General features: G+C 39.0%; 1 protein-coding gene and 1 pseudogene across 2 annotated transcripts in view; one reads left to right on the top strand and one right to left on the bottom strand.

Moving 5' to 3' along the window:
* Ppp1cb (protein phosphatase 1 catalytic subunit beta) overlaps window positions 1-18960 on the top strand; it is a 35266-nt gene that overhangs the window by 4779 nt on the left and 11527 nt on the right. For both annotated transcript variants that reach the window (XM_027424422.2, XM_035447369.1), the window contains 2 exons: window positions 14532-14663; window positions 17732-17962. In XM_027424422.2, the coding sequence (XP_027280223.1) occupies window positions 14532-14663; window positions 17732-17962 (363 nt within the window). The remainder of the gene's footprint in view (window positions 1-14531; window positions 14664-17731; window positions 17963-18960) is intronic.
* LOC118239131 lies at window positions 16188-16537 on the bottom strand (annotated as a pseudogene).

Here is an 18960-nt window from a genome sequence, read left to right as displayed (position 1 = left end):
TTCTAAACAGCGCTCCCCCCAAGTACTAGGGACTGAACCAAAGACCTTATGCTTACATGCTAGGCAAATGTGCTACCAGTGAGGTACTTCTTCAGCTCTTTTAATTTCTGTTTTAACAATTCTTGCTAAGAAAGTAGCCATTTTGGCCTTGAGCTTGCCCTGTATCCCAAACTGTCCTTGACCTTTGAATCTTCTGACTTAGTTTCCCAAGTAGCTAGGACTACAAGTGTGTGTGTGCCACCATACTCTTTATTATTTAACAGAGTGTTCATTCTCATTGGCCACAATGGCAAACTCATACCATTAAATAGAAACGTCACGGTATTTTTATTCAACTAAACTCCCATTGAGTATTTCTGAAACTAAGGTTTCAGAATTAATTTCAGTGTCAGCAGGCAAGAAATTGTTTAGTGGGATGTTTGGACTCGAGTATCCTGGGATTTAGTTTTGATCAGGTACAAATTATAACCTCTGACATCCACTTATTTTCTCTAGATAAAAGGATCCATAAAGGTAGGAAAGAGAAGTCCTATTTGTGACTTGGTGATAGACATTGGTCATTTGGAAAATGATTCAGCTGAATTATATAGTTGATTAAATGTAAACAGATCCAATAATTTTATTTGTAAACCATGGAGATCTCATCAGAAGAGACCTTAAGACTGGATGAGCTATTAGAATAGATACAAAGTTTCCAGTGTTTAAGTTTTTACATTGAAATCTTGGATTTCATCATTGGCTACAAAGTAGTATTTTCTTTGAAATGACAGGTGTTTGTTTGTTTTTGAGAGTATGTTAATTATGTAAGTCTAGTAGCAATAGTTTGTCAGTCATGTGCTTTCTCCTTGGAAACAGTTACTGTGTTGTGGTCTGGTATGCAGCAGACTTTATGCTTGGATGATAGTTTGCATTTTCTCATAGGTGATTAAAGATGTAATTGCAGGAGCTGGGATTACTTGATCATTCTTACCACTTTTATCACAGTATTTTACTGAATTGCATGGCAGGGAACACCCAAGATTCTTAGTAGATTGGTAGCTCTGATCTGGTGTGTGTCAAAGTGCTAAGCATATTGCTTTTGTCCTCAATATAGATGTCAGCATAATACAGGAGTTCATACTTTGAACTGGGCTCTTTATTCCTGAGCTATTTCATACCAGCTGTTTGCCAGTATACGGTGGACAGGTCCGTTTGAGGATTCATGAAAACCACTGTGAAGTTTTACTTTTGTTTTTGTTGCTAATAGACAAACTTTTGTGCTCAATATGGCATAAATGGAAGTGAAAAATATCAGTAGTTAGTGAAGATTACTGAGATATCACGAGGCATACATGTAAAGGTAATAGAATTGGTTCTTTTTGCTTTCTTGTTCTCCTTTCTGTTTTAGAGAAGGGAATCCTAAGAGTAACTTGGAGAAACTACAGGTAATGATTAGAGGAAGATAAACTTTAGGGTGCATACAAAATTCACAAAGACACATCTGACATCTGTTTAGTTTAAAAGACAAACCTGTATTGGAAAATTTTCAAACAAATGAAAGTATAAATACAGAGGTGAGTATAGTTTGATGTTTTGGGTTGGTTTTTTTTGATATTGTTGTTGTTTTTTGTAATTACTGGAATGAAATTCTTTTGGAAAGAATTCAACATTTTACTTAAGATTCAAAATGTTGATCACCAAATTTGATTTTAAGTGCTTAAAATATGTTTGGGGTTTTTTGTTTGTTTTGGTTTTTGATTTTGTGTAACAGTCTTGGCTGTCCTGGAACTCTCTTTGTAGACCAGGCTGGCCTCCAACTCACTGAGATCCACCAACCTATGCCTTCTAAGTGCTGGGATTAAAGGTGTGTACCACCAAGTTTTTTTGAGACAGGGTTTATCTTTAGTTTTGGAGCCTGTCCTGGAACTTGCTCTGTAGACCAGGCTGTCCTCACAGAGAGCTGCCTGCCTCCTCCTCCTCCTCAGTAAAGGAGTAAAAGTACCTGCCACTACCACCCAACTAAGCAATGTGGTTTTAGTTGAGCATATTCATTTCTTAGAACATATTTTTACATGTTGCTTTGTTTGTTTGTTTGTTTGTTTGTTTGTTTGCTTGAGACAGGATTTCTCTTGTGTAACAGCTCTGGCTGTCCCATAACTCACTTTGTAGACCAGGCTGGCCCTAAACTCAAAGAGACTTGGCCTGCCTCTGTCTCCCAAAGTCATGTACCACCACGCCCAGCCTTGAGTGGTTTTTCTTACTCTTGGCTAGTTAGCATTTGCTACTAACATACTATGCTGTTGGAGGACCTAGGGTTCAAACTGACTCAAAGTTTGCTTGTATGATAGCCAGTGTGGAAATACAGGCAAGAATGTTTTCAAAGAAGCTGAGAATAAAACAATTCAATATAACCTATAGCAGAATCTGCTAAAAGTTACAACTGATGGTGGTAAAAAAAAAAATACACATAAAATAGGGAGGAAAAACGGCCTTAGCTGAACAATTTTATAAAGCTTTTGAAATTGTAAGATGTCTTTAAAGTCTATGATACAGATTTTCTGCAGAAAAAAAAATACCTTAATCTATCATGTTATCAAACCAGGAGAATCAATAACCATCTTCATTTGCTCTCATGAACTCAACCATTTTTAGTTCTGTGATTATGTCAGTAATAAATTGTAACTTTGATTTTATTTAATGATTAAATTTTTTTGAATGAAAATTATCATTTAAAAATTTTAAATTATGTGTCTGTGTGTATCTATGAGCACGAGTGCAGGTACCATGGGGACCAGATGTATGGGACCCTTAGCACTGCAGCTACGGGAAGCTGGGTGCTAGGAACCAAACAAATGTACAAGAACACACATACTCATAACTGCTGAGCTCTTCAACCCATGAAAATTATTCCTTAATCATTATTACTGAGTACAAAATAGTTTTAGACAGGGTCTTGACATGAAGTCCATGCTCACTTCAAATTCAAGATCCCCCTGACTCAGACTACAGAGTGCTACAGCTACGAGTGTGCATGTGACCTCACTACTCAGCACTCACTGCTACTTAATAAGTTCAGTTTAAAGTTGTAAGAACTCCCACCACACACAGTTTGAAACATAGTGTAAGTCACTTTGACTATAGTGTTTTCATTTCCCGTGCTATCAAAGGTTAAAATAAGTGAGATTTTTATCCTCATAAACCTACAGCAAGTTATTTCCCCATTGGCCATAGCTTCCTTCAGACCTTAAGTGCTAAAGCAATTTCCACATCAAAACCCATTTACTGTGCAGCTAAGAGCTTCCACCTACCTCTATATTTGGAAATAATCAATATGTAACATAATAACTAAAATGTTAAAAGATAAATTACAAAAGAATTGTAAATCTGGTGGTGGCACATGATTTTGATATAGCTAGCACTCACAACTTTAATCCCAGCACTCCAGCACTCCTGGGACAGAGGGAGGTGGATCTCTTTTGAGTTCAAGTTCCAGGATAGCTGAGGGCTGTTACACAGAAAAACCCTGTCTCCAAAAGCAAAAAACAACCTATCAAAATCATTCCTCTCTCATTTTTCAAGTTGTTGATGCCATCCCCAGTGTCCTTAATCAGACTGTCTTTAAAATTATTGTTTAAAGATTATTCCAACCAAATATAATTGACTTACCATTGGTAAAGTGGCTTGCCTCACTTAGCAGACAGTTGAGCCACTTGAAATTTTCTTCACTTGTAGATTCTGAGTTTGAGGCCAGCCAGGGCTACATAATGTGACACTGACTCAAAAAACAAAATCAGACAAACAAATAGGAAAAATGCTGCTAGAGGCTACTAGAGTGTAGTCCGAGTTCAAATTGCTCTTAATAATAACTTCCCTTAGACTGCATCTCCAGACTGCACTACTCTACACCAAACCTCAGACTGCACTGAGCTCCTGTCTCCTCTTGCCTTGTATTCCTCTCTTGTGCTGGGATTAAAGGCATGTAATCCCAAGTGCTGAGATCACCTTTGTGTGAGCTCTGTTTGGCCTTAACAGATCCATCTGTACCACTACTGCCTGGCCTCTATGGCTAACTAGTGTGGCTAGCTTTATTTGTTAGATCATAAACAAATATCACCACACCAGAGCTTAAAAGTCATTCCTATCAAGTAACTGAAATAAGGATTACCTAAACTACAAAAGCCCAAACCAAACCAAATGACTTTTTTAAAACGGCAAAAGAATGCTTATCCTGAATTCCAAATCTACCCTTCACCAGGAAAGGCAAAAATAAAGACTCTTCAGAGTTGAGAAAATTTAGCTGGCTCAGTGGTTAATAGCAGGACTGCTCTTCAGAGCTTCAGTTCCCCAGCACCCATGTGGCAGTTTGCAACCACCTAAGACTCGAGTCCCAGAATCCAACATGCTCTTCTTGCTTCTGCGGGAGAATTTCACCAATGTGGTACATCATGTGACCGCTAAGTGAAAACACACACACACACACACAGACACACACATACACGTGAAAACTAAGCTAGGCATGATGGCAGACACCTATCCTCTCTTCATGTGAAAAGTGAAGCTGGAAGGAAGATCAATTGAGGATCTTCTTGGCCACATATAAGTGTAAGGCCAACCTGAGTTACAGGAGAACTTGTCTCAAAAACAAATAGTAAATGAAAGAAAGCTAATAGAGGTGCAAATAGAATGTGTTGGTTACCTCCCCCCTCCCCAAAGAAATGCAAAAACAGAAAAGTAGGGACATAAAAAAAAACAAAAAACAAAAAACAGGTGGATCAAACTGAAAACAAATAGCAGAGTGATAAAGATCTCACCTGGTTTTGTCAGGAACCATAGTAAATGTAAAAGAAACAAACATTGAAATGAAGACAATCCCAGCACTTGGGAAGCTGGAGAACCACCAGAGTTGAAGGCCATCCTACATAGTAAGTGAGCCCTATCTCAACAAGTTAGGATGGGTGGGAAAAACTTGGGAGTTTACACACTGTATATAAAGAACATATTTTGAATTTAAAAACACAGGTAAGGGTCTGGAGAGATGGCTCAGCATTTAAAACACTGGCTGCGCCTCCAGAGGACCTAGGTTCAGTTCCCAGCGCCATGAAATGGATAATAATCATCTGTAACTCTAGTCCCAGGGGATCCAACTTTTGCCCTCTATATGAAAGTGGTACACAGACATGCATGCGGGCAAAACACCCATACACAAAAAAACAGGTAAATACAAAAATGGGGAAGCCCTGTGTCTTGTACACATTAACCAAGTAAAGCCTGGGTTGACTATGCTGGGTGAAGCTGTCAGCTTCAGGGTCACCAGAGATAATGAAGGATATTGGTGCTTTCATGATAAATTCGACAGAGATAAATATTTAGTCTCAAAAAATGTTCAAAACAATGGAAAGTCACTAGACCTAAAAAGACCTAGAGAAAACCTTATCCCCATAGTGTATTACTATAGCTTCAGTAACTGGTAGAACAAACAGAAAACATACAAATGGTGGGAAGTTAAAGACCAAAGACACCACACTAATTGGCCTGAGGAGATAACTCCGTCAGTAAGCTTTTGTGCAGATCTGAGTTAGATACACAGAAAGTATAAGAAGCAAGACAGATGTGGTGGTGTGGGCCTGTAATCCCAGCACTGGGGATGCAGAGATAGGCATGAGGACTCACCAGTCATATTAGTTTAGGCTACTTGGCAAGTTCCAGGCCAGAGGAAAGTGGACACCACCTGGAGAATGCCACCCAGAGTTATCCTCTGCCATCCACACACACAAATGAGCCACGTCAGGCAATGGAATAAGCATTTTATTACAGCAGAAGGAAACAGCAGAAAGCAAGTATATAGCCTCTTGATGAAAAGATTTGCATCTGGAAAGACTAATGAAGTTTTAAGAATAGTATCAGTAAAGCTAAAGGGAATGGCAGTATTAAGGGTACTAGTAAAGAGCTGAGTAAACACGTGATTTGTAATTGTGCTAGAGGAAAACAAATGCTTTAGAAGACATGATTGGAATAGCTGATTATTGTCTGTTTAAATGTTTGTATCCATGTTTAATCCTAAGTCTGGAGATGTGTACTGTGACCCTGAAAGGGGAAGTGTTAAACTATTGTTATGTTAAAGGGTGAAGGAACTTGATGCCTGCCATCTATGTAAATAGTTCAGTTGAAGGACAGTAAGATAAAAGTAATTTTATGCTAACAGATGTAACAGTTTAGATGAAAAAGTTAGCTCAACTGACAGAAAAGTAGAAAATGTTATTCATACTGAAACACCTCAGAAAATTGTAGGCTCAGATTGTTTTAGTAGTGGTCTAAAGTACATAGACATTAACACCTATTTATAACCTTAGAGATATATAAAAAAGATAGGGGCTGGAGAGATGCTTGAGCAGTTATGAGCACTCACTCCCCTTGCATACGACCCAGGTTCTGTTCCCGTCACCCAGCACAATGGCTCACAACTACCTGTAACTCCAGTTCCAAGGAACCTAACCCTCTTCCAGTCTCAGCTGGACCCTTACACATATGTGGTGCATTCATGCAAGCTAATACACACATACATGAATAAAAATACTCTTTTAAAAATAAAAGAGAGCACTTCCCAACTTGTCTTATGAAGCTTGCACAGCACTTAATACCAAAACCTGACAACAAGAAGCTGCATATGAATACAGACCCCAGGATCTTGAAAAATAATGTGTTGTTGTGACACACATCCATTAATGTGTGTTAATAATTATGATCTTAAAAACTCAGCAAAATATTTGCAGGTTGAATCTTGCCTGTCATGAACTGATGGGCTTGTTTTAGGAGTTCAAGTTTACTCTAATACTCAGAGCTTCAGTTAAAATAAATCACATTAACATTATAGAAGGGAAAAGTTAGTGGCTATCTTGATAAAAAGATTTGGTGGAAGTTCCCCTCACCCCCACTAGCAGAAATTCTCAGTAAAATGGAAGCAAGCCTTTTCTGAAGAAAGATAAGGTATGGAGGTGTTGAGTGCCATTTCCTCCAAACAAGTTCAGGAACACCATGGGAGAGAAACAACATCAGCTCTACTCCTCCTGAAAGCTCTAGCCAAGTCAGCAAGGAAGGAAGAGGAAATAAACAGGGATTATGTCTAAGTCATTGTTTTATTGCTGTGAAGAGACATCATGACCAGATCAATTCTTTTTGATTTTTAGAGAAAGAGTTACTCTGTGTAATAGTTCTAGCTGTCCAGGAACTCTGTAGATCAGACTGGCCTCAAACTCATAAATATCCCCCTGCTTCTGCCTCCCAAATGCTGGGGTTAAAGGTGTGGGCCACCACCGCTCCAGCCCCAAGGCACTCTTCTAAAAGAAAGCATTTAATTGGGGGATTGCTTACAGTTTTAGAGGGTTAGTTTATTATCATCACAGTGGGAAGCAGACAAGCATGGCCCTGGAGCAGTAGCTGAGAACTTTTGCACCCTGATCCTCAGGGCAGAGAGAGACTGGGCCTGGTTTTTGCTTTTGGAATCCCCAGTGACATATCTAATCCTTCTAAAGTTTATCAACTGGAGACTGTTTGCAAATATGAGTCAGTGGGGGCTGTTCTCATTCAAACCATCACATTCCACTCCCTGACTCCCATAAGCTTATAGTGGTCTCATAATGCAAACTGCGTTTAAAGGCTTTCACAGTCTCAATCTGAGACCCAAGACAATCTCTTAACTGTAACCCATTGTAAAATCAAAAGGCAACTTACATTCTTCTGACATCAATGATGCAGAATATATATATATTACTGTTCCTACAAGAAGGAAAGGGAGCATAGTGGTGAAATACTGGACCAAAGCAAGATCAAAAATCAGCTGAACAAACTCCAAACTCTTGCACCTGCATCTGACGTCAAAGCACTCTTCAGATCTCAACTTCTTTCAACTTTATTGACTGCAGTACACTTCTAGTTCCACTCCCTGTTAGCAGATCTCCTTGGCAGGTAGTCCAGGACTCTGACCTCTCCAGCATCTTGGGGTCTCACACAATCCAGGTGTCATCTTAACAGCTTCGTGCAGTGGCCTCTGTGGGCCACCATGTAGGGATTCCCCTGCTAACTACCTAGTTCAGTGTCTGTCCTTAACCACTGAGGAAGGTTCCATAACCTCTTTCCCGTATGCTTCTTCACTAAAATCAGAATCGTGTGGCTGAACCTTCCAAGTTCTTCTGCTTGCTTGTTCTGGCCCCCTCTAGGATTTGTATTTGCATATGTTCTGACTTGTTGATGGTTTCTAGACTGAAAAAAGTCTCAGGCTTCTCCCTTTCATAGGTTGCAGGGTTAGCTGTGTGGGGCCTTACCTAAAGTGTACCACTCCCCTTTATTTCATTTTAGCATCAGACTTCTCTTTAACATTTTCATTTTGAGTTCAAGACTTGGCTCCAATATTACATGTCACAGCGCTCCTTTCTCCTTCAAACTGTACGTTTTTTATTTCTCTTTGTCCAGCTTTCCTTTTCATTGTAGTTCTGCATGAGGGTGACCACTAGTAACTATGAGACACAGTTCATACTAGACATATCTTTTTTTTTTTTTTTTTGGTTTTTCTTTTTAGATTTTATTTATTTATTTATTATGTATATAGTGTTCTATCTGCATGTACACCTGCATGCCAGAAGGGAGCACCAGATCTCATTATAGATGGTTGTGAGCCACCATGTGGTTGCTGGGAATTGAACTCAAGACCTCTGGAAGAGCAGTCAATGCCCCTAACCTCTGAGTTAGGGGCATCTCTCCAGCCCTAGACATGTCTATGAAGTCTCTTCTTCAGGTGTCATTAATCCAAAACATCAATTAGCCTTAGGCAGATTTTTAGGGCAAGGGCAAGAAAACAGCCAAATTCTTTGCCAAGTTTCATAAGAATGGCCTCTAGGAAAAGTTTTCCCCTCTGAAAATTCTTGAGCTGGGCCTGCATAGTTCACTTTGGCCTTAAGCACTAAAATCTTCCAAGGCTCCTACTAGGATGGACTTTTAAGCCTCACCTACAGCATCAACTGCTTCCTAATCCAAGTCCTCCAAAGTCCACTTTAGACCAGCAAGCATCACTGTCAGGCTGTCACAGCAATACCCCACTCCTGGTACCAACTTCTGTCTTATTTATTCTTCTGTTTCTATAAAGAGACATTATGACCAAAGCAACTTTTATAAAAGGAAGCATTTAATTGGGGGCTTGTTTACAGTTTCCAAGAGTCAGTTGATTATCATCATAGTGGGAAGCATGGTGCAGGAGCAGTAGCTGAGAGCTTTACATCCTGATCTGGGGGGGGGGTGGCAGGAGACACAGGATGACAGAGAGAGGAGAGAGACAGAGACTGAATGAGCAACTGAGCTTGGGATTTTGGAACCTAGGAGCACATCCCCAGCAACACAGCTACTTCAACAAGGACATACCTCCTCGTCCTTTCCAAACAGTTTATCAACTGTGGACTAATAAGCATGCAAAAAAAATATGAGTCTATGGTGACCATTCTCAATTCAACCCGCCATGGATTATAAAAGAAATAAAGCTGTGTTTTTGTAACTGATGTGATTGTTTTTAAAAATCTAAAGAAACTAAGCTTTTATAATAGTACACAAAGATACAAAACTTATTCCTACGTATATTCTGAGAGAGAGCGCACAGTGGGAAAATGGAAGACATTTATACTATTCCTCCCAAAATCAGTTTGATGAAAAAATACATAAGACTGCCACAGTATGAAGGAAAAATAAGACATTGCTGAGGAAAATGACCAGAGCTAGTAAGATGTCTCAGCAAGTAAAGGTACACACCAGAAATGAAACAAAAGGGTAAATGGTGGATAAAAGGAGAGGAAAGGTCATGGGTTGGAATACTTAAAATTAAGACATTAATTCAGCCAGACCCCTCAGTTTATTTCCCATAAACCCCATAAATCTTACAAATCTGAAGTCCCATAGACACAAGCCACCTTTAAAACGTTGGAAAACACAAAAGTACCTATCCTATGTTACATTAAGAATTTTGTTGTTGTTTTGGGGGTTTGTTTTGAGACAGGGTTTCTCTGTGTAGCCCTGTAGACCAGACTGGCCTCAAACTCAGATCCCCCTGCCTCTGCCTCCCGGGTGCTGGGATTAAAGGCATGCGCTACCACCGCCGGCTTTACATTAAGAATTTCAAAGATCAGAGTTGAAATGTTTGTAATCCCATACATTTAGACTTTACAGAAAAAAAAGTTGTGAGAGTGTAGTTTTCTACCAAGCTGCCACTGCTATTTAGTGGAGGTAGGAGTCATCTATAACAAGTGCTACTAAATCAGTTGTCTTTGTACCTGGATAAAAATGAACTCTTGGCTGGAGAGATGGCTCACTATTCAAGAGCTCTTGCTGCTTGATCTTCCAAATAATAGCTCACAACTGTAATTTCATTTTCAGTGACAGTGTACTCTCTTGTGTCTTCCATCTACACACATGTGGTACACAGATAAAAATGCAGGCAAAACACCTTAATTAACCTCGACTTTTACCTCAAACAGTATACCTACCTAATTCAAGATGAATTATACAATTAAATGAGCTGTAACCAAACATCAAAGCGAACAAAGGTCCTTAGAAAGAGTAGTGATTTCTTGGTAAGATGCAAAAAGTACCAAGAAGTAAAAGACAAGGCTAACTTAATTGAAATTGTTTTAAATTTATATTCATTAAAGGACTTCTTTTCATTGAAACAGCATTAAGAGATGGATGGGAAAAGATCAATCATCAGGTTTTAAAGAATAACCAAAAAAAAAAAAAAAAGAATAAGCAAGCAGACTTAATCTGCCTCAAAACAATATCCAAATGGCCCATTAATTATAGGGAAAGGTACTCAACAACTTTAGTCATCAGGGAAATGCACATTAAGAATTCAGTGAATGCTACTATAGATACAGCAAAAGCCTTAAAATCTGAAATACAGGTAATGGCCAGTGTTGGCAAAGACAACAATAATGATGGTCTTATTATAAATTGATACAATCACTATGTAATACTGTGCTGTCTTCTCTCAAATAAAACTCAGTTTTCTCTGCGATTTTTTTTAAAGATTTTATTTATTTATTTATTTATTATGCGACATTCTGCTTCCATGTATATCTGCACACCGGAAGAGGGCACCAGATCTCATAAGGGGTGGTTATGAGCCACCATGTGGTTGCTGGGAATTGAACTCAGGACCTCTGGAAGACCAGTCAGTGCTCTTAACCTCTGAGCCATCTCTCCAGCCCTATGACTTTGTTTTATTCAGTGTTACAGACATACTCAAGAGAAATGTGCTTGAAAGTATTGATGACATTGATGGTGGCATTCAGTGGAACTATGTGGTAGAGTCATTCAGTGGAACACTTTAGATGAGTAGATCTAAAAAAACAGATTAGGAACCAGAGTCTTTTTCTGTTTTCTGAAAGTCAGAATCAGGTCACATTACTCTATAGTGAAGGGATTGTGATCTGGGACATTGTTAGGGCATGAAAGAATGTTTGTGGTTGCAGGAAGCATCACGTCTTGAGCTGAGAAGTGGCTTATGGGTATATGATAACTAAACATTGATGAGTTATACTTTTTAGCTTAGTTATTGTATATAATACCTTAGAATATTTTTTGTTTAGCGGTAACATAGTAGATGTTCGCTATATTGGGATCTTACTTTGTTTGACTTTATTTCAGACTGGAAGTTTTTACCAGGGAATTTTATATTACAAAGTGGAAAGAATACTGGTTGTTTAGCGACTGCTTCTGAACTGTTCCTGAGTGCTGTGATCTTAAGTTGTTTAATCTCATATTGTACAATGAAGATAACTTGGAGTCTCTGGGCTACCAAAGGACTAAAGGAAAGACGATAGTATTCTGAGCCTGATGAAGTCTGCCAACTTAACTGTGCCTTCACAATGTGGTGTGACCTTATACCTGGAAACCTGGCAATACTATGGAATAGTCTAGTTACTCCTTGTAAAGGAACAGCTGATTTCTTGACTGTAATGCCACCTACCCCACCCAGGATGACTGAGAAATGGGAAGTGCTGGTAGAGCTAGGAGTTTTCAGCACATAGTTCTGCAGTGAAAGGATTGGGTTGCTCTGAGGACTGCCCTAGTTTTCTAACATTTGACCATTTAAGTTTTGAGAGCTCTAGGTAAAGCCTTTGGAACATTGAGTTTTGATAGTAGCATTTCATCAGCTCCTAAGATAGGATTTCGTCTGAAATGCACCTTTATGTTCTACTAGGTAGGGAGAAAAACCTGTTAACCCTAAGAAGTTGTTGGTCAGAAAGTAACTTCAGTAATTATCACTGCAACATGGTTTTGTTTGATATAATTTTTAGTTTTGCAGATTAACAAAGTTAAAGTATTTTAAACTTTGTAAATATGTTAGTCAAAGTCACATAATTACTTGGGAATTCGAAATTCAACCTACAGTTGGGGAAATGGCATGCCCAAATGTGAATGAAGACTGGAGTTCAGATCCTTGGCACCAATTGTAAAAGCCAAGTGTGGCCACCTGGGCAGAGGGCTCGATGGCTACTAGCCCAGCTCGTGTTCAGTAAGAAGTCCTGGGAATGAAACCGTGCTAGAGCAGAACACCTAGTGTCCTTTTCTGGCCTCTGCATGACTCACAGAGGAGCACACATACAAAATTAAACACATAATTTACTAATAACAGAGAAAGAAAATACCCACCATAAAGTGACACAGTGACATGACCCACGCTCATCTAACATACTGTAATTGCTGTTAAGTTTCAACTCGTTTTGAAACTTGGTGCTTTATTGCTTATAAATTATCATAAATTGTAAACCTCATTGATGTTACTGGGGGGTTGTTGTTTAGGCTGACTTTGAATTTAGGGTCTTTTCACCTCTGGCACATGCCGTTGTGCCAATTTTTAATGTTTTTGTGACAACCAGAAATGTTTTCATTGACTTTGTTGCTGTTATTTAACAACAGTGGACTTTCAAGTATTTGCTGAATTGATAACTTCTGAACAGTCATGTTTAGCTCTGCATTTACTCATCCAGAGACCTTTTCCCCTCTTAAACAAAAAGTCTTCCAATTTACAACAGATGCCAAACTAAGCATAGTAGTCCATGCCTTTAATCCCAGCACTTGGGAGGCAGAGGCAGGTGACTATCTGTGATTTCAATTCAGCCAGAGCTACACAGTGAGACAATGAGAAAAATAAATACAAGCAAACAAAACCCTAATGTCAAAGCCAGGTGTGGTGGTGGATGCTTGTAATCCCTGCTCTTGGGAAGTAGAACCAAGAAAATCAGGAATTCAAGGCCGGACTACATGAGATCCTTCCTATTTTAAACAGGCAAACAACAAACCAATGCCAAGATTAATAAAAATTTGTTGCTGCATTAAAGTTTTCCAGAATGTTATTTCAAGGGTAGGTTTTTTTTTTTTTTTTTTTTTGTGTGTGTGTGTGTGTGTGTGTGTGTGTGTGTGTGTGTGTGTGTGTGTGTGTGTGTGTACTACATTGGATCAAGTGCAGGTAGTACATACATGTATGATGTGTAGAGGCCAGAGGCCAGAGCACAGCTTTGGGTATCATTCTTCAGTTACTGTCCACTTTATTTATTTATTTATTTTTCTTTTGAGACAGTCTCTTGTTGGCCCAGAATTCATCCTTGAAATTCAAAGTAACAACCAGCTAGACTGCTTTTCTTATACAAACCTAACACAGCTTTACATAAGTACCCCAAGTACTGGTTTGGGTTTTTCTAAGCAGGTTAGGCTGACTGGCTAGGGAGCACCAGGGAGCTACCTCCCGTTTCTGCTTCCCCAGTGCTGGGATTGCGTCACCCTGCTTTTTATTTAACATGGGTTCTGGGAATTGAAATTAGATCCTTATGCTTTTAAGGTAATCTTATTAACTGGTAGATTTACCAAAGCATGTTTATACATTGTGTGCTTTTACCTCTTCCTTGGTATTTTGGTGTTAATGTGATCTTAGAATGTGCAATTTTAATATATGAGTCACTGAATTTTTAAGCCTGTGTCAATCTGACGAAAGAATTATAGCAATTGTTAGGGGGAAATGTGTGTTTAATTTGTTGATGGGAACTAGCAGGGATAAACAATATTGGCATGTTTTGATGTTTATTCTAATCAGCAGCTAGAAGTGCAGTTTGGTAAACCTTGGTGCAGCTGGTACTTCAAGGCACTGTTGGAAGTGGAATCACCTCATCTTCCTTTCTTCATGGTTGCTGGTTCTTAGTGATGCCCTTCTGCTTCTTGCTTAGTGAAAGACTTGATTTAATGAGAGTAGGCCAGGCCTTTCGGTGCTAGCCTTGCAATTGTTTAAGTATGCTACTGGCCACTGGAGAACTGCATTTAATTGGTCCAGATTTGGGGAGTATCCTCAGAAACCAGCAACATTGGAAATTAATGCCACAGTTGATGACATAAACTCACTGTTAGCCATACAACCCAGTTCCATGTGTGACTTTTCTAGTCTTTAAAATATGAGTGTATCTCTTTGGAAAGCATTTTTATGGATAATTCTAGAAAAGTGATAGGTTTCCTCATTGTTTTATCAGTACGAGGATGTCGCCCTGGAAAGATTGTACAGATGACTGAAGCGGAAGTTCGAGGACTATGTATCAAGTCTCGGGAAATCTTCCTCAGCCAGCCCATCCTTTTGGAATTGGAAGCTCCACTGAAGATTTGTGGTATGTAAATGGGCAAATTTCAAAATGAGGTTTCTTTTTTCTAGACCAGACTGGCTTCGAACTCATAGAGGTCTGCCTGCCTCTGCCTCCAGAGAGAGCGCTGGGAGTAAAGGTGTGCGCACCACACCTGGCAAGAAATGAGTTTTCTGAAGCACATTTTCTCCTGTATTAATATTGAGGGTGATTTAGAGAAAACTTTCACATTTGAATTAAAACACTTAATAGGTTTTACTAAGGGTTGGAATTTATAATAATGACAGACAGGTTAGACGCAACAGAAACATTTAGTTACTTTACAGAAGGTGAAAAGGCTGCTGTCTATAGTATGTTAAGAAAAATGGGCAGATCTTAGAAAATAGCTAAAATCAGTGAAACACATCCATAACTCATCAGATTACAAACAAAAATGACAGATATGGAAACTTAGTGCTTTTAGGATGTGGGGAAATGGGCATTCAAAATCTCTGCTGAGTAAAAGAGTTATAGAATCTTGAGTGCCAGTATGGCAGTGTCCGTGGCCTTGTAGCTTGTATTAATTCTTGAGATACTAGTTTATAATCTGTATGTGGTTTTGTTTGTTTTTTTTTAAGACAGGGTTTCTCTTCGTAGCTTTGTAGACCAGGCTGGCCTCAAACTCTCAGAAATCTGCCTGCCTCTATCTCCCGGTGCTGGGATTAAAGGCCTGTTATATATTCTTTTAAGTCTTATATTGGTTTTAGCCCAAGACAAAAATTTAGGACTTTAAGATTGAATAATCTAGTTATAACAAGGAAAATTATTGCATAGAAAGTAGCATTTTTCTGGATTTCACACAAAACAGGAAGTGGTATAAATACAGCATGCTGGCTTTTCATTTGATAATGCAGGTATTCTTTGTAATGGTTGTGGTTTTCTTTTTGTTGTTGTTGTTGTTTTTTTAAGATTTTATTTATTTATTATATATACAGTCTTCTGCCTGCATGCCAGCAGAGGGCACCAGATCTCATTCAAGGTGGTTGTGAGCCACCATGTGGTTTCTGGGAATTGAACTCAGGACCTCTGGAAGAAGAGTCAGTGCTCTTAACCGCTAAGCCATCTCTCCAGCCCTGGTTATGTGTTTTTAAAAACACTTTTATATACTTAAGACAGCTTCAGTAGTTTGCCATATGCAAAAATGCCCTTCATTATGCTTGTTTCTTTTAAAAAGTTTTTTAATTTTCAATTTTAAACCAACTTTTTCTTACTCCAGATTTTTTTTTCCCATTCTGCTTGTTTCTGAGTAATCTACCTTGAAGCCATGTAACTTGAAAGTGTTCAGTGTGCTTTTTTAAACTACTCAGATACTCACTAATGGGGCAATACTTTCCTTTTCCCAGGCTGCCACTTCTATCTCAGGGTTCCACTGAGTTCATTATCAGCCTGTTAGAAGAAGGAGCTGGCGCTCGGGCACCTGGTTTAGAGGAGGACCTCATCCCTTTTTAGGGGTTGCTGGTCCTTTTTGTTGGGAACAAGGGTGGGCAGACACTGAGTGAGTGCCATTAGCACTCAGAGATCTGTGATGTCCCAAGCTTGAGTTGCAGGATTAAGTAGGGGTTGGGGTATCTCCTAGCCTCAGCAGCCTGAAGGCCTCAGGGTTAAGACTCCCAGCATAGTGCCAAAGAAGCAGCTCTGGGCAATGGCTCCTAATTGGTCCCTGGGTTTGGGGAAAGTCACCAGGGACTGCAGAGCGGTGGTCATTATGTATGGTTGAGTTGGGAGTAGTGGGCGACCGTGTTCTCCTTGGACTGGAACTGCTTGTGGAAGGGTTCCCTGGCATCCAGGCCTTGAGTCACCCCAGTGTTGGCTCACTTGTCCCAACTTGGAGGACCTTGATTCAGGGCCTATTGCAGAATCATTATGGTTAGGTTCTGGGCCCTACAGATTCAGTGTACTTAAGTACTTTGTATTCTTTTTCTCTGTGCGGTTTTATTAAATCTGTGTGTGGTGCTTTGTACAGTGTCCATCTTTACATCAAAAGCAGTTGTTTAAAACTTTTCTGGAAATGTTCATTCTCTTAAAATTTATAAATTTTAAGTTATTTAGTTATTTGTAGATGTTCTAAAAATTACAGATTCTCCTGGATTTATGGTGGGGTTATAGCCCAGTAAACATTAAGTTGATAATAATATAAGGCCAAAATATGTTTGAAGCACTGATGCCGAACACTGTGGTTTGATACATTACACTGTAAATCATCAGTCCTTTATTGTCATGATCAGTGTGGCTGCTGGATAGTTACAGCTTGCTGCTGCCACCTAGCATCTCCCGAGTGTTGTGCCACGTTTCACTAGCTTGGAAAAAGCTCAGAGTTCAAACTACAGTCTACTGACTACACAGTGCTTTTGCACCACCATGAAATCAGAACCTTCTAAGTTAAAACATTTTAAGTCAGTGATTGTCTATATTTCATACAATTACCCCTTCGAATGTTATTTAATATTAGCAATAGCTTGAAGGTAATAGAAGTTCTTTGTATTTTAGTTCTTGATATTTGGTATAACAATATGATTTAAGTTAGCTACTAGCTAATGAGAGTAACTGTGTCAGTTACTATTTTATAAGAAGTTGCCTGAAATTTTTGTGATGTATGACAATATTAGTTTTTCATCTCAGTTTCTATAGGGTAGGAATTCAGACTCAACTTTGCTAGCTCTTCAGATTCTGAGTCTCTCATGACACTCCACTCAGCAAGTGGTCTGGGTCTTAGACATCTACAGGCTGAGCTGTGAAAATGTTCAGTTCTGTGTAGGCTACTGGACTTCAGGCCTTTATTCCAACCAAATGAGCTGCTGGCCAAAGTCTCCTCCATTCTTTGTAAGACAGCAGCTTTATCAGCAAGCATGGGAGAGAAGGTGTGAGGTTGCAAGCATGACAAAAGTCACAGTGATTTGTAAATGAGACTTAGAAGTGACTGGCCTTACTGTTTGTTAGCAATAAGTCTAGATAGTGACCTATGCTTTAAGGGGAAGGAAGTATACAAAGTTCCTAACTGTCATAGAAGCTTCATAAAACTAATCCATTTGTCTTACCTGACTTTTTTTTTTTTTTAGGAGATATTCATGGACAGTATACAGATTTACTGAGATTATTTGAATATGGAGGTTTTCCACCAGAAGCCAACTATCTTTTCTTAGGCGATTATGTGGACAGAGGAAAGCAGTCTTTGGAAACCATTTGTTTGCTGTTGGCTTATAAGATCAAATACCCAGAAAACTTCTTTCTCCTAAGAGGAAACCATGAGTGTGCCAGCATCAATCGAATTTATGGATTCTACGATGAGTGTAAGTGGGATTTAAAACTTAGGAGAGTGCTAAGATTCCACATACTTTTACAGTTCAAATGAATTTCTTCAATTCAGGGGAGCTGTGATGTTTTAATTTGGTCTTAGATAGAGGCCTAGAAAGAAAAATGTAAAGCTAGGAAATACCTTCAATTGTTTTCTTGGCATCTCCTTGGTCATGTTTCAGATTGGCTGCAGCTTAGTTGGCTGAAGGAGGTCCTTTTAATTAGTTTACCCAGTAAGATACCTGAGTGAAACAAGCACAGGTCACTATAGACAGTGGCATTAATTCATGTGTATGTACAAGAATGTGCACAGGCACACTTCATGCATGGTATCATGACATGCATTTGGAGGTCAGAGGATGGCTTGCAGTTGGTTCTTTGTACCTCAAGGTCTTAGCAGTTAGGAGCCCTGGATGACCTTCCGGAGGACTCCGGTTGGTTTCCCAGAACCCCCATCAGGAGACTTACAAACACAGCCTTTAACTCCGGTTTTAGGGAATCTCATTCTCTCTGTGGTCTTGGCAGTCACTTCATACATGTAGTCATACACAGAAGCAAGCAAGCACACATATATAACATAAATAAAAATAAATAAAAGTCAAATTTTAATTTGTTTATAGACCTAGAGAGCTAGGGTTATCGTTGTTATTGTGCTCTTGTTTTTTAATCAGTAGGAAATCTGACCTGCTGTGTGTAGTGGTCTTTCCAGTGTTGTTAGCCTACATTTAGCTTTGATTTTTCAGTTTAATTATATTGAATATGGGAGTAAAAGCATTTGGTCATTTATAGTTTTCTAATTAAGTATATTTTTGACTGCTAAATTATCCATTTGAATCTACTTTTTTTTTTTTCCTTTCTTAAATATGGTAGAGTCATCATCAAATTCATAGCTCCTTGATTCCTGTAATATAACAAATCTCTATAAATGTGTTATATATGCCAGTCACTTCTGACACTGAAATGTGGTGATACTCAGGGCAAGTTACTCTTGTGT

This window comes from Cricetulus griseus, chromosome 7, assembly GCF_003668045.3.
Source record: "Cricetulus griseus strain 17A/GY chromosome 7, alternate assembly CriGri-PICRH-1.0, whole genome shotgun sequence".
NCBI classification, from domain to species: domain Eukaryota; kingdom Metazoa; phylum Chordata; class Mammalia; order Rodentia; family Cricetidae; genus Cricetulus; species Cricetulus griseus.
Note: the sequence above shows the minus strand (reverse complement) of the source record. Positions and strands in the feature narration are given on the sequence as shown.